Source organism: Ceratosolen solmsi, unplaced genomic scaffold (genome assembly GCF_000503995.2).
Source record: "Ceratosolen solmsi marchali unplaced genomic scaffold, CerSol_1.0 scaffold56, whole genome shotgun sequence".
Taxonomy (NCBI): domain Eukaryota; kingdom Metazoa; phylum Arthropoda; class Insecta; order Hymenoptera; family Agaonidae; genus Ceratosolen; species Ceratosolen solmsi.
Window position 1 is genome coordinate 2,505,700 of NW_011948425.1, and position 16,867 is coordinate 2,522,566.

The 16,867-nt window shown below is 43.4% G+C and overlaps 1 protein-coding gene across 1 annotated transcript in view; it reads left to right on the top strand.

Moving 5' to 3' along the window:
• The first annotated feature begins 1,105 nt into the window (after nucleotides 1-1,105).
• Nucleotides 1,106-16,867, top strand: part of LOC105362804 (Sex combs reduced) — a 38,284-nt gene continuing 22,522 nt past the window's right edge. Inside the window, exon 1 of the mRNA XM_011500294.1 lies at nucleotides 1,106-2,182. Within this exon, the coding sequence (XP_011498596.1) occupies nucleotides 1,267-2,182 (916 nt within the window). The 5' untranslated portion in view covers nucleotides 1,106-1,266. The remainder of the gene's footprint in view (nucleotides 2,183-16,867) is intronic.

The following is a 16,867-nucleotide window of genomic DNA, read 5'->3' on the forward strand; positions in this document are numbered from 1 at the left end:
CTCGATCCCGTCTCTCGTACTCTTTCTCTCTCTCTCTCTCTCTCTCTCTCTCTCTCTCTCTCAGTCTCGCTCACCCTGTTACAGACGTATACAGTCGCGCGCGCAGAGACTTACGGTGCACACGCAGTCAGACGTGCGCGCACGCACACGCAAACGAACACACGAACACGAACACCCCTCTTCAGAGCTTGTCACTTGGTAGAGCGGGCGGCAGCAACATCGGCGACGGCGCGCTACGAGAGAAGGAAAAAGAAGGAGAGAGAAAGGAACGGGGTTGAAGAATCCGGTGCGCCGGCGAGAGACCAATCAAGGTTTGACGAACGACGGGGATTGGTCGTCGCCGCGGCCGGAGAGAGAGAAAGAGAGAGAGAGTGAGAGCGCACACAAGAGAGAGAGAGAGAGAGAGAGAGAGGGAAGGAGACAGCCAGCCTGAAAGAGAGATAGAGGGCGATAGCGAGAACGAGAGCGAGAGAGAGAGAGAGAGAGAGAGAGAGAAAGAGAGGAGACTCCTGACACGCCAAACCAGCAGCGCGCGGCACGTGACAGCTACCGCGCGGCAGCGCAGCACACGCCGGCCTGCGCCGAGGATCCGCGAGGCCTCTCAGTACGATACCACCGCCTTCCGCGCACGCATCGACTCAGCGCACGCGATCGCCACGCACACGCATAGCCAACCGAGGAGGATCACTTGGTAGTCGGAACTGTGTTCACCATCCTCGAACGACTAGCCCGCGAATGGGGGAGACCCGCTAAGGTGACCCGGAACCGCGAGCCAACGCCGCCTTCGGTGCTCCGGTGACACGTGGAGACACTTGCCCCGCGGACGGTAGCGCGAGTGCGCGAGATGCCGATCGGCCCGTTCGCGACTTCGTGAGGCCCCGTGCGAGATTCGGGCGGCGATGACGCGCCTCCGCACTTAACAAACTCGTCGCCACCCGCGGTCGATCACAGTGCATCCAGAAGAAGCCAGTGCCGAGGCTAAGAAAGAAACGAGGGAGGAGGCGGAGGAGGGTGAGGGAGGAGGCGGAGGAGGGTGAGGGAGGAGGCGGAGGAGGGTGAGGGAGGAGGCGGAGGAGGGTGAGGGAGGAGGCGGAGGAGGGTGAGGGAGGAGGCGGAGGAGGGTGAGGGAGGAGGCGGAGGAGGGTGAGGGAGGAGGCGGAGGAGGAGCAACATCAGCAGCTGCAGTAGCGGCTGTCGTAGACGTTGTTGTGACAAGAGGAGCCGAGTTATCGAGGAACTCGACAAAACAAGAAATCAAACACCAGGATGAGCTCCTATCAGTTTGTAAACTCGCTCGCCTCGTGCTATGCGAGTGCTCAGGCCCAGGCCCAACAGCAGCAACAGGGTCCCCGGGGTACCGCCAATTCCCCGGGAGAACCCCTGCAAGCGGCCTCACCTGCCGGCCCCGATTATTACAACCCCAATGCCGCGAGCACTGGTTATCCGACACCCTGCTACTCTCCCCAGCAGCACTACCCCCAGCATCCGTACGCGGCCCCGGCCTCCGCGATGCAGCATGCGGCTCCCAGTGGAATGATCGACTACACCCAGCTACAGCCTCAGCCAAGACTCGGTGCCGCGGCCACGGCCCAGCAGCAGCACGGACTTCACGGGGCACCCCAGGCTCCCCATCATCAGCAGCATCTCCAAAGCCAGCAGCAGCAACAGCAACAGCAACAACAACAACAACAACAACAGCAGCAGATGCACCCAGACCCAACGAGTCCGCTACTGCAGGCAGCCGCGCAGTCGGCGGCCGCCGCTGCTGCGGCAGCCGCCGCCGCTGCAGCCGCCTCCAGCTGCAAATACGCTGACTCGACGTCCTCGACTAACGTATCCTCACCCCAGGACCTCACCACCTCGACGAACACGAGAAATAGCCCGGCCCCGGTCCTCGGCGCACCGGGGACCAGCAAGGCCGGCGGCAGTGGTCAGATGAACTCTACACCGGCCGGCTCCTCGAGGTCTTCCGTAGCCGCGTCCGCGTCCTCGCCCCCGGGTGGCAGTGGTAGAGCCGGGGAGGGTAGCTCCACCCTCACTACGGCCTCCTCGGCGTCCTCGCCTGCCTCGTCGACCTCGAGCACGAGTAGCACCGGCAACAACTCCTCGAACAAGGGCAACGGATCGGGCGGCAATCCGCCCCAGATTTATCCTTGGATGAAGAGGGTTCACATCGGCCAGAGTGAGTACTCCACTGACCATAGCTTGCGAATTATCTCGTTCTCCGTCTCGTCGAGACTCCGTTAGTTGTTGCTTGTGTCGCGGAGCCGCTCGCTTTCTTCACGGGAGTATGTGCGCAGTTACGATAAGGACAGACTCTCATTATCGCGAGGGAATTGACGTTTTTGAATGTCGCTTCGACTTTTGGCTGGACTCGGATTATTCATCAGGTGATCGGTTAGACCGAGTGTACTCTTTTTATGCGTGAGATCGTGCCGAATATAAGTTAAGTCATGAATTTGGATGAGACTCGTGAGAATCGGGTTTGTAGTGGGAAATCTTTGATCGCAGTGCGATGCCACCGCGGGTCGCAGCTGTGTAGTTAAATTGCCCTTGTCCGTGCACGTAAAACGCTAAGCGCAATCGTTTTTGTAAAAATGGCAAATAATAAATACAGTGATCCATCAGCCAATGCGAATCGAGGAAGCCCGATGATTTCTTCGGCGGCACATTAATGTGCATTAGCATGTTGTAATGCGATTTTTATGCGTCGGAATCGCCGTCAACGTGAAAATGGCAAAAGGAAAATTAATATTTTCAGTTTAGGATATGTAATGCTCGTTAAAAATTGAGAGAGAGGCATCTCTAGCTTACCTCTTGAATTGGTATTTCTCTAATATATTATTATCGATTTTTAGAAAAAAAAAAAAAAAAAAAAAAAAAAAAAAAAAAAAAAAAAAAAAAAAAGAAAGAAAGAAAAAGAAATGAAAGAAACAATGAAAGAAAGAAAGGAAAGAGAAAAAAACAACTCGATTAGGCGAGATACTTTTATTATGTTGATGTTGATATAATTTCATTATAAATAGGATAAATTCAGGTCTTATTGGACGCACGGGACATTTAATAATTCAGTAAAACTTTGCACACGACAATGTAAATGCCTGTGGGCAAATGAAAATATGCGTTGGAATAAAACTATATTGGTCAAACAATAACAGACTATTTTATTTTTAAAACTGCCAAAATTGTATTTATATACACGTAAAATTCTTTTCCTATTATTTTCATATGATGTACGTAACGGGTAAATATGTTAATAAATAGTTTATTGAAAAGTTATTTGCCATGTCTTGACTGTACGTTTCATTGTATTTAAAAATTATGAGAATAACAACATAAGATATTTACTTATCGTTTATCTGTAAAATGTATCTGTAAACTTTCAAATTATAGTCTTATTATATTTTTCTTATCGCGCGACAATTTATTTATCAAAGATCGGTGATACTTCAAATTTTATATAAAAAAATTCGCATCTACGCACGCACACATTCTAGAAAATTTACCTTAGAAAATAGGTAATAACGTTCGTATTAATTAAACAAGACTTTTTCTTCCTCTTCTTTCTCTCAATATTAACAATTTACGCTGGATAATTATTTATATTGTGTCGCTCGAAAGCCCTGTAAAGCCAGTTTTTTCACAGGTTTCGTTTCAATTTCATCTGTTTACTATTCTAATTATAAATGTTGACATAAAAATTAGATTTTACCACAACGGTATGGTTCGAGTAATTTTTTTTTGTCTTTTTTTTCTTTTTCTTTTTTATAAACAAGTCGAATATTCGATTATTACCGATGCCGCGAGTGCAATAATTATAATCAGCTATTGCGGAGTACGAAATAAGAAGGCAATATTATTGAAAATTACTTATATGAAAGACCGTTGTCGATTGCATTTGTTAAAAATACTTAACATTCTTAGTTAAATTGTTCAAGATTCGTGCATTTCAATCCTTAAATTTTGTACAAATAGTATATGCACGAAGAATTAGAATAATAATGCATTCATTAGATAGAAAGGATAATTGGATAGAACATTAGAATAGATAATGCGGTAAAGAATTATCGAATTGTATTCAGTTAATAAAAAAAGGCAGCAGCAACACTATCGTGGCATGTCCATCGGTCTAATTCTCGTCAAAGCTTATAGAATTCTATTTGGTCCATAGGCCTCGGACGCAGTAGCCGTCCAACCAAAAGTCGACTGGCAAATAGAGAGCGAAATATCTGCCTCTCCCCCCACCCCCACCCCCTCACCACCTTACAAATATCGCCTAATCCCCCACCCCTCGCTCTCTCCCCCGCCGCCGCTCTCGGGCTTGACGCATGCACGCGCGCACAATACAAACTCATGCCGATAGAGCGTGCGTGCGTGCGTGCGTGCGTGCGTGCGTGCGTGCGTGCGTGCGTGCGTGAGAGACGTAAGACAAAGCAAAAAAGGTCGCTCGTTCAGCACAGTCGCGTCCATGTGTGGTCGTAGCACAAAGGAAAGGAAGTCACAGGGCGCACATGTTCGGCTGGGCGGCAGCGTAAGAAGGGCCAAAGTCGTGCGGATGTATTTCTTTCCCTGGGGTTGCGAGCTCGGGAGGGCAAGATAAAGTCCGTTTCATGTGCCGGCGCGCGTCGGCGGAGACGTTCGTCCCACGTCGCTACCCGTTATTTATAAAGTCGCAAACGTGTAAGTCGACGCGGACGGTGAGTGCGCGCGCGCCCGCGCGCGCCCCATAATGTTTAAACAAAATCCAAGTGCCGCTAGGCAGGGATTAACGAAATTTTCGGGAGGAATATTAGCATACGCAGAGGAGACCACCTCTATCTTGGACTCGGACCTTCGCCTGGATAAATCACCGGATCAGCCGGAGCGCGAGATACGCCGCCGCGCCGTCATTTCTCGAGACTATAAATATCCCTGATTAATGGCTGTTTTTGAATATGAACAAGCGCTCCCAAGTATTTTATATTTGATATAGCGCGAGGCATCGCTACGACGGACTGATCGCTTTTCCTATACGTGAGAAATGCGAGAGGCACGCGATGACTCGACCCGAGTTAATCCCAGGGCGAAGGTAATTCCTGAGTAGGACGCTCGGGAGGTTGCGTTCGCCGCGATCGGTAAGCTTAAGTTTAGAAGGAGCAAGCAAGCTGCGCGTACAGGAAGCTCCGATATAACTTTTTGATAATTGGAGTGACGGTCCGTTGTCATTTTGTCAGCCGACCGTTCATTTACGGAAGTAACAATAAGGAAAGGACTCTGGTGTTCCATGCGTACGATGCTGTAGGAGATCGTCGGTGCCAAGTCCCAGGGTATGACGCGATATTCTCATAATGTACGTGTGCTTTTGCGACTGTTAAATTAAATCACGCTCAATGTCATAAATTGCCTTTAATTTACCGTGTTTTTGCATTTGTAACCCGCTTGTACTTAAATTTGTTACATAACTCATAAAAGTTTATAGTTCGCGATAAAAGCATCAAAGGATTTTAAATTTATTCGAATAATCAGTAGTAATCTAATCGTCGGGTTATGTAGCGCGTGCGGTTTGAGCTGACTTTTTAAGTATGCGCGACGACAATTAAAACGATGATCAAGAGAAAAACATGAGCTCAATAAGAAAGGAGCGTTTGTTTTCTTCAGGCTCGGAATTGTCGTATTTACGCGTGAAGCGATAAATTATTCATCCATTCTTCTTCGTTATTTTTCATCTCATGACGATTCCCCGTCAACGGCCGTTGTAAAATTTAATAAATGATACAAGGTGTTGATACACATAAATGCTCCCCGAGTCGCTAGACCACCGATATAACATTTTAATGTATATATATATATATATATGTGTGTGTGTGTCCGTGTGTCCGCGCGCGCGCGTGTGTGTGTGTGTGTGTGCGCGTGTGTGCGCGTGTGTGCGCGTGTGCGCGTGAGTGTGCAACGAAAAGTCTACGGCTCCTTCGAGAACAATTAATTTTGCAACTTAGCATCCATTACGTGAGCCGTCAAATTCCGATTCTTAGTCAATTCTTTAGCGCTCATTACCCCCTCCCCCATTCTCCTCCGCCAACATATCTGGCCCCTTCCCCGTGCCGTGCTAGCCACAGCGGACAGGATAAAAAATGCCGTGGCGCGCGTAAGAATCAAGCTCGAGGGCCCCAGCCTATAACCCCGCGCGAGTTGAGAAATCCATCATTCTCTTTTGGCCATTCCCGAAATTCCTCCAATGGCCTGCTTTTGCTGTCTGGATTCGCGACAGTTTGCGGCGGCACTCGCGGACGCAGACGAGGCCGCTGACGATGATCACCGGATCGAGATTGTCGTCTCGAGACTGCATCCACCTGCCCTCGCGGTTCAAAGTGCTGGAGATAACAGAGAAGAGAGATTGAGATTGAAAGAAAGTATGAGAGTGAGAGAGAGTGAGAGAGAGTGAGAGAGAGAGTGAGAGTGAGAGTGAGAGAGAGAGAGAGAGAGAGAGAGAGAGAGATAGAGAGGGATTGAGAGAGTCGGTCGCGCGTTCACATTAGTCGCGCGTGATTTACTGTGCGGCCAGTATGATTCAGTCAGCGGGGAATTTGACGAAGAATTAATGGTATTATGATATCGTGTGTAACTCTATGTATGTGCGCCAGGCCATAAATCAGGCCGCATTGTGAAGCGGGGGGCCCTTTCCTTCGTCGACGTCGTCGTCATCGTAGTCATGGTCATCGCAGTCGTGGTCGTAGTCGTCGTGGTAGTCGTCGTCGTCGTAGTCGTCGTCGTCGTCGCCGTGGTCGTCGTAGTCGTCGTCGCCGTCGTAGTCGTCGTTGTCTTCGTCGTCTTTGCATCCGCCGCTATGATCGTCAGCCACGTCGTTTCTTCATCTATTTCAACTCTCTTTCGCTGTTTTCAACGATTGTACTTTTACCCCTCCTCCACTCCACCAACGTTCGCACACGGACACGCACACACACGCGCGCGCGCGCACACATCTTCTCTCTCTCTCTCTCTCTCTCTCTCTGTCTCTCTTTCTCTCTTTCTCTCTTATCCCCCTCTCAAACTCCTGAGAAAGGATCCTCAGTGAGCCTGATGCGGGAGTAGGGGGCCCTCGAATTGGGGTCCGCTGCTTTATATGCGCGCATTTTACGGACACGAGCGAGCTTTTGTGCAAGATTGCCTTGCTGCCGCTGTTGTCGTGCTCGTTGTTGGGTACGTGAAAGCGACGACATGGGATGCGAGCTCGGAGGCGTGATTTTACACTTAAAATCTTGTCGTGAAACGGGGGAGGATGAAAGGCAAAACCCAGAACGAATCTCGTTAGAGCGAAAAATTTCATTTGAATAAAGGCGGCATCGCCGATGTAAGTGCGCGCGATGAATTTACGACTTTACGAGACCATTCCTAACCATCAAGATGTTAAAGTAACGTGAATCGTCTCGAGTTCTATTTAATAAGAGATAAATCTTGGTACACGCGGTTATAGAAATGTAATAATCACTCACAAACGATTGTTAGAGCGAGTTTGTACGGGGATTATTGTAAGTCTCGATTGCACCGGATTCGAAAGAAAAATGTTTTGCGTAATTGAATAAGTATGAAATCAAGTATTTTTCTAAGTAAAAATGAGCTTAATGCATACATTATTATACTTAATATTAAAATGTAATAATTAGGAATTGTTAATGACGTATGGACGACAGTTTTTTTTCAAATTTAAATTTTGTATTGCAAATTTGAGTCGCGTATTAAAATTATCGATGATAGTTATTGTGACGTTTGAAGCTATTGAAAATCTAATTGAGGCGAATAGTTGATTATTTTCAGTAAAGTATAAAAAAAAAGAAAAAAAAAAAGAAAAAGTAATAAAAATAGTTGGATTAATTAAAAAGATTATTAAGAAGATCATTAAAATTAAACTTTATTAATGAGAGAATCGGCTTATTATCGGTACGAACAATATTTGTGTTTTATTGAAAATTGAAAAAAAGAACCGGTTTTCTCTCTCTCTCTCTCTCTCTCGAACTATCTTGGCAGCAATTTTTCAAAAGCCTTGAAAAGCACTTTTTACCGTCGCTGTACTCGCGCATTATAAAAATAGGTAAGGACGTCTCGTTATTTTTAAAAGTTTCCCGCGCCACATAAAGTCATTATATTCATAATTTTATAGTAAAAAAAAAAAAAAAAAAAAAAAAAAAAAAAAAAAAAAAAAAAAACTATTTTAAAAAAATACAAAACCTTTTTCCAAAAAAAAAGATAGAGAGAAAGAAAAAAAAAAGGATCAGAGTGTAATCGCCAGTCGGTTGGGTGCGCGCGCGCTGGCGCTCAACAGCTCAATTATATCGGCCATTATACGTGTAATCACGCAATTACGCACGTAATCACGACAGCAGCAAACGGTAGCTCGAGTACCCCGATAAAATAAAGCTCCGGCGCATGTGGAACGCACGCACGCCAAGTCGAGAAATAAAAGAGGCGAGGGTGATCGTACGCCGCGAAAACAAACGGGAGGTCCGATTGATTTATCGGACTTTTCCGGCCGCGATATGACGGTCCCGCCGAAGCTTCTCCTCCTGCCCCCATAAACGATCTCCGATGAGCAAATAAACGGCCCGATCGCTGATGACGAGCGCTGCTTGCTTCACCAGAATAGCTTCCTCTGGACTCGTAGAGAATTTTTTCTCTTACCCGGCTGCTAAGCTGCGCGATTGTCCGACCGCTCGCTATTTATAAAGCGTGGGTGGGCAAGGGGGTAGGGGTAGGGGGGATGTCGAATCCGAATGTACGAATTCGTATCACTAGTGGTTGTTATGACAATAGCGAAGAGAGTGACGGGCGGTTCAGAGAGGCCAGTCGAGATTAAAAGGTTTTCCAGATATCCACGTGGAAGCCGATGTTTCCGCGCGTTCGCCCACCTCCCTCGTCACAGGAATTCCGAGTCCGAATCCAAATTAAAATGGCGATGTGTCAGCCACGCGAATAAGGCCGACCATTACCTGCGAATTCCCCGAGCGAGTAATACGATATCTCACCGCCAATGCGATTCGCAGCTCTTTAGTAAAAAATCTTATGGTTAGGATGCTGGAGCGAAGTGAAGTGTATCGCTCCTATTGTTCTTACTCGAATCGCTGCTCGAGGGAATATTCGTGCGCGAGGATGTGCTTTAAAAGTTTTATTTTTATCAGCGATGTTTAACATTTCTGGGTTGTTTATTATATTAATCGTCGCGCCAACATTTGGAATAAATAATTATTTTGTTATAACAGCCTACCTAGTTGTTGTTCTTCTCCTTTCCTTTTATATTTTTAGATAGTATTTAATTGGTGATATTACGAATTTATAATGATAGTGCATTGATAAAGGATAATTGCAGTACCTTTATTGTACTTTGTGCGATATAGTTAATTGAATCACAGATATGATATTGCACGTGAAATTTTATGAAAATGCATTATTATAGTATTAGCTTGCCGATAATTATAAATGATATAAACATTGATTGATATAAACATAATAGACGAAATAAATAAATATAAATTGACTGGATAAATAAAGTAAAAATTTCTATACAGGTCATTTGTGCAGTTTAATTAGACTGGATATATTTTTGTCCTCTTACATAGTGCGATCGTCCGCAATCTGCGAATCAATTAATCTTCAGTTGATCAATCGCTGGTACATTATCGCGACGATATGTAAACAACAGGAGCGAGCGAGTATTCGACAATAATGGATAATTATCGGCCAATCGGAGTAATAATTACACCTAATAACTCCCGAGGTCAATTAATATTTGTTTAAAGAAAGCCTCGATAGAGTCGCGGCAATACACTGCAGACTGGCTAAGTAGTGCTTTAAATAATTTTCAAGGAGCTCTCTAGCGACGGCAGCAGCCAATTTCAGCCCGAAGTAGCATCTATAGAGAAACGAGCTGCTTCACGGCGGAGATAATGCCGCCACGAAAACGCCGATGTTCCAGCTAAGAAAGAAAGATATAATTGCGTAATTACTCGGCGCACGGCGATTCGGGGCCGGGGCCGCGCGCTGCCACGTCGAGGGCAGCAAATAAATAGGGAGGAGGTAGAGTTTCGAGGGCCGCCTAAAGTGGACTCCGCGATGGCGGGGGCTGACGAGCGGTGGGAGAGTCGGGGAGTTGCGGAAGGTGGTTTTCGCCAAGGAAGCATAATTACAGGCCGATCGTTTCGCCATAAATAAAAGGCCGTGTAGTCGAGGAACACGACGAAGCGTAGCGTCGTGAGAAGAGGAGGAGGAGGGGAGGGGGGACGAACAGCGACGAGCACAACGATGATGGGAGGGAAAAAGAATGAGAGAGAGAGAGAGAGAGAGAGAGAGAGAGAGAAGAAGGCGGAGGACGGTGGCGCAAGGGACCCCAGGGGTGATTCTCCGAGTCGTGCGCGCGCGACTCCAATTCCCTAGGCGAGTATAGGAGATACGTCTGCGTAACTGCCCTCCTTGTGCTACGAAATAAAGTAAGGCGGAAGGAAGCAAGGTCAAGCCGACTGGAAAATGCTGCAGCATGTGATTCTCGCACATGTGTGATTTTGTGGACGAGGGATTAGCAATTTTGGAGGGGTCTAATGGAGCGTGAAAAGCGTCTTTCGGGAGTTTTCGAGCCTCTATCTCGTTTCATCCGTTAACGCGCGGCTTTTGTTCGCTATCCTGACCCTGGCTCGGGCAATTTCTGCATCGTTTGCACGATTTCTTCATTATGATTAAATTGTCACCTTTGCCACGTATTATTTTGGAAATAACATTTCTTTAAAGCTCGAATGTAGTCGTTGACGCTGGCTTATTATCTTTAAAGCGTACATTATCACGCAATACTTCCTAAAATGATTATTTTATTTTACCCACGTGAAACATTTCAAAATGTGCATATTATTGCTTAATTTAACTTTTGGTTTTTATTTTGCTTTTTTCTCTTCTTCTTTCATTTGACTCGAGAAGGAGTAGAGAATACATGTAAAATATTGAGTATTACTGAATATCTTCCTCCATTACTGCCGTGAATACTATATTTATATTTTATTATACAGTGCTTGAAAACTATTCTATCAAAGGATATTTGACCCGTACTATCAATACCACTTTATTAGCAATTATTATTGCGACTCTATGGCTTAATAATTGCTATAATAACTTAATATCAGCATGAATTATTGTGTTGGTAATGAGCTTTAAGATCAATATCAAAAACATCAAATTGCTTAAACAAACGGAATAAATTACAATGAACGCGATTGCCATAGTATATCGCGTATAAGTATGAGACTTATTGAATATAAATTGAGTTGTTTAATAAAGTGCATTTGAAATTAAACTTTGAAACTTTAAGCTAATACGGAACGATATTATTATAAGTATAACGCTCCCATAACCGATCCAATTCATTTTAAAATCCACATCAATTTATCAGCACGTTTATGCTACGACGATAAATAGCGCGAATATTATATGCTCGCCGCAGAGCGCAATTCGCACGTAAATTATTTTGCAATATGCACTCGGACTACTATCTCACTATTTATTTTCCTTCGCGTCAACTACACGGCCCTTGCTTTACAATCCCAACACTCTCAGGTCATTTACAATGCGCACTACCGATAAACGCTTTTCACATTTTTGTATTTTAGGCTCGAAATGGCGCAAATCCATGACTGCACAATTCATTGGACTTGCGGGCTAATCTAATTATCTACTCGTTCGTCGATAAAAAACATTACGTCACAATTACCGATACGGCCGTTGGATTATCCCGGATATGCTCGAGGCGGCCACTTGGCCATTTCAAAGCTAAGCCGAACCGAGATGTTAGTTAGCTAATTAAATTAAAAGATTACATTAAAACCATTAAAAGCGACATTATTATTAAAAATGGCTAAATCCACAGCCACACTTGATTCTTGAAATCTCAAATAATACGGCAATTCCAAGTACAATAAAACTATTTATATAACTACTTGCCCACGCATACATTTTACCTACTTTGCTCACATCTCGGCGAATAACAATGACATAGGTACATCGGCGCTACGTTGCTGCTTTATCTCCAATAGCGGCAAATCCGCCTCACCCACTTTTCTTCTCGGGTGAAGTAAAGCCACGACAGCTATCGGTTACGTCGTATTATTTCTTTAATTCCCATCGCGTGCACCCGAGCATACCACAGTACATAATGCGCGCGCCCGCGCGCCAATGACATTTTTTTAAAAGACGTGCTAATAAATGCCTTTATTATCCTTATAGTGTAGCCGGAGAAGGAAAGAGATAGGAGGTCACGTAACTCGGCGCTCGGCAGAACTGGTTCTCCAAGATGCACGTTGTCGGACTTTTGTCTCTTTCATCGCTCGCGTCGACGTAATTCCATCTCGCGCTTACTTTTGCCTCTAGGCGATTTCAATCGCTGCGCGGCCCCATCCCGGATGCTCCCCGCCGCTAATTTGCTCGCGAGGGTTCGTTTTTTTTTAATTTTTTTTTTTTGTTTGTTTTGTTTTGTTTTGTTTTGTTTTTTGTTTTTTTTTTTAAATACCCGTGATTTCGAGCGCTCTGGCAGCTGACATCGCGTATCCGATTTATGCTCGATCATTGATCGCGAGCAAGTGCGTTTACCATTGCCTCGGAAACCGCGTAATTAAATCGTTGGCTTCATTAGGGCGATTTTGTACTTTTACGCGCGCTTGCACCTCGGCAGTGAGAGGTTCCTTTTCTTTCTTCTTTTGTTCCTTGTTGTCTAATAATAACGAAGATTAATAAGTCTCGTATATTTTTGTCGAGGAGAGTTCGCGCTTGATTTTCTCCATTATAATTGTCATTGCTTTTCCCGCCTTCCCGTCAATATAAATCATTGTTGATCAAGTGAGCTCTACGCATGATCTTCGCGTGCAATTTCGAGATAATAGCAACTTAATTATTCAATCGTTTAATTCTTAATCGCTATTACAGCGATTAATTTATTTTTATTAATTTAATTTTCAACAACTTTCGAGCACTTGTATTATGGAAAATTTCCATCTTACACGGCGACATTTAATTCCGTCGATCGATTATATCCATAATATTATATTACATACGCAACTCGATCATTCGGCTAATTTATAAGATTTCTTAAGAGATAATTAATTTGAATTTTATTATTATCGCAAGTTGCGTTGATTTCAATGATACGCAACGTATTAGCCACGTTTTTAAAGAAATTAGATTTACTTGAAATAGCATAAATCACCGTTTCTTTTCTCCCCCCCCCCCTCCCCGTTCTCCCTCCAAAGTATACGTAGGCAGAAGGAATATCAGCGAATGCATTTTAAGATACTTACAAAATTCAATGCTATAAATACTTCCTCTTTCCCAAGAATGATAAATGTTCGTTAATTTTAGATTCGACGTATCTCCATGATCTGATCGACCCTAAAGATTTCAAATTTTTCACCTTTAATAATTTATCTATGACTTCTAAGACATGAGTTGGAACACTTTAAACTCGATTATGCTACAATACTGGTATTTCATTTTAAATAAATTGCCTTAGTATTCAAGCGTTTACCGAGCCGCAATCTCAATACACACACACACACACACACACACTATATTTTCATTCCGAATTAGCAAGTATTTGTTTAGTTAATGCATCGGGCAAATTAATGGTCCACCAATTTCTTCACATTCCGGTGAAACGGCCATTAAGATTGCTACGACGATATTTACAAATTAAATATTGTATTACATAGATCCTGCTGGATTATGAGCTAAGTTGATACTTCATATTAAGATCGGCATGTTTAAATACATATTTTACGTAGCTCGCGCTCTCTCGCGTTGCAATATTGCAATTTTTGCCTTTATTTTGTATTAATTGAAATAGAGGGGAATCGATGTCTTTACTCGTGAGTAAAAAAATAATTTTAATAAATCACAAGAAAGAAAATAAATAATGATAAGGCACACGGCATTGGATATGCTCTATTTCTTTCTTTCTTTCTATTTTTTTTTTTTGTTTTTTTTTTTTTTTTGTTTTGTTTTTGTTTGGTCTTTTCTTTTGTCTTTACAATAAATTAACATAAAGAAGATTCAGAGCGTAGGCCTTGAGAAGCATGAAAATCAGAAATCCCTGGTTGTTGAATAGTGTGTCTTACAGCGACGATAATCACATGACACCGCAAGCTCGCAAAAGGATTGCGGATACAAAATTGTAGAGGACCGCTTGCCGCCCATAAATCCTCATTGCGCGCATTCGTAACAGTCGGTATAATAGAGAAAGAAGATAGAAGAAGACCGAAGGTAGGGCGCTCGAAGTATATTATAGGAAAAGCGCATCTTGCTGGGACGCCTGTTGCTGCTGCTGCTTCTGCCGCTGCCTCTCCATGGGGATTTCTCTTAGCTCTCCATCTCTCCTCCTCTCCCGCCCATCCACCCCATCGCTCTTTCTCCTGCTCTCCACATGAGTCTGACCGGCCGCCCTCTCGGCGCGACGCAACGTACATAACCCCCCGAGGTGGAGGAGGTGATGGCGGAGAACCAGGAAATTTACGAGCAAACTGTGAGTTGGAATATCGGTGATCTGTGCGAAACAATAATCCTCATTGTCGTCGTTGTCGCTGTCGTTTCGCAAGATGGGTTGAGGCCCACCTAACCTTCTCCCTTCATACCGAGATGGCTTGTATACATGTATTGTTGCGTTGCTTTACTTTTAACCAATCTTTAGTCCTTAAGGGTTTGGTATTTCTTATTGTTGGCAGTTGCAAATATATGTCTCATCCCCCACGACAGTTTTACAAACGATTCGCGACTTTAAGTAGGCACTGTTACCTGCTTTAAAACCTTCGACTTTACCGAGAAACGGCATTTTAAATTCCTATTATTCATGCTATGCATCCATTGAATTATCGATTGTTTTCCTTTTACGTTAAAAAATTTATCGAGTGAAAATTTTATACGAGTAGTTGTACATGTAATATAAGTCCATGAGTGTAAAAAGCTCAAAATTAATTACAATGTGTATGTAAATATTACCAATCGCTGCCTCGTCTGTGAGTTTATATATGTATATATCATAAATACTTTTATCTTACAAGACGCATTGTGAATCCATCCCCTTTGATTGAAATTGAACTAAATTAAAATGAATGAGTAAATAAAATGGGAAAAGAAAATATCTGTAATTATAGAAAATGATTTTAAGCTCTCGTATGAATTTATAACTACATTCAACTTACGCGAATTATCAAAAAATGCTAAGTAAATTGGACGAGAGAAAGCCTTATTTAAAAAGCTAAAAATGATGGGCTCATGAGTCTCATTATATATAATCACGTATTCAATTATGTCAAATTATCTCAGACGAAAATTCATACTGTAATTTTGTAAGACACACAAAATATATTTTTATAGAAATACGCTACAAACGATCGAATTTAGGGTTTTGGTTACTTTTTTAATAAAAATATTTCAAAAAATTACACGCATAATGATTGTTCGATTTTCGTAAAGGTAAACTACTTTTTATTTGATCACATAGAGTTAACATACGAAGCTAAATTTCTTCGAAAATTATCGGTAACAAGTAAATGTACTTTGCCTTTATGAATTTTATTAACGAAATGTTCAAATTATATGGTTCCTTTTTTTTCTTTTTTCTTTTTTCTTTTTTCTTATTATTATTATTATTTTTTATTTTATTTTATTTATTTTTTTTTTCGATAAACTTTAAAAACTACAAGAGATAATCGCGGTATTAAAAAAAAAACGTAAAAATAACTTTGCGATAAATCTAAGGAGGTAGTGGCAGCTAAGTAATACGTCAAGCAACAAAGCAATCGTTAAGTCAGTAAAATAAATTCGCAGCTCTAAAATCGCTGAAAGCCATGGAAATTCAAATCGCAACATACGTCGTGGCAAGCTAATTCCGCGTAAGAAATAAAGCTTTCCCAGCAAACGCACATACCACTATTCTCAACAAAACGGTGAAATCGCTTTTAATCCTAGCAAGTGCCTGCTTCACGTCTCTATCCCCCCCCCTCTCTCTCTCTCTCTCTCTCTCTCTCTCTCACACACACACACACACATACTCTTTTATTTGTACGTACATACTCAGTCTGTCTTCAAAAGCCGAGGAAAGAACATTTGTTCATCGTTGTCATCGTCGTCATCGTCAGGAGCGACGCGATTAAATCGAAATTCACGCGAATCTCTTCTCGAAAGAGCATGACGTAAGCGCGATGAATCGTTGATCCAACGTGATTTATTCGTCGTCGACGTTGGCGCGAAGCGGTATGACGATTGGGCGAGAAGAGGTGGATTCATCCTTAGGTCATACGACTGACGACGACGACCACGACGACCACGACAACGACGAAGACGATGGCGGCGACGGCGACGATATAAGCAGTAGAAACCATGGCATCGGAATGAGAAGAGTAACAATCGCCGGATGCTGGGCAGAACAATCGCGCGTTGCGCGACGCCGAACCACAACGTAGGCCGCGTCTTCTTTTCTTCGCTAGCTTCTTTTATTTATATAAGCGGCGCTCGTTGTTTGTCTCCTATTCGTTTCTTGTCATCATCCAGCGATATTTCACGCGCTTGTCATACGTCGCTCGCAAGATTTCGGCTTTTTTTCGGTAGAGCCTACCTTAGGCGCTACATGGCGCACTTCACTGAATATTCTCGATTATTAACGACTTCTACCAGTCTGATTGATATATCGTTAACAAATTTGTGAGCTAAAATTTTTCACGACTAAATGAGTGGCGAAGAGCCCGACAATATGAATATGAGATGGCGCCTAATACTGGGCAAGATCACTTTGGGGCATATCATTATTCATGATAATTCGAAAATCGAAAATCGTGTTCTAAGAAACTTTTTTATAAATAATATCTATACATTT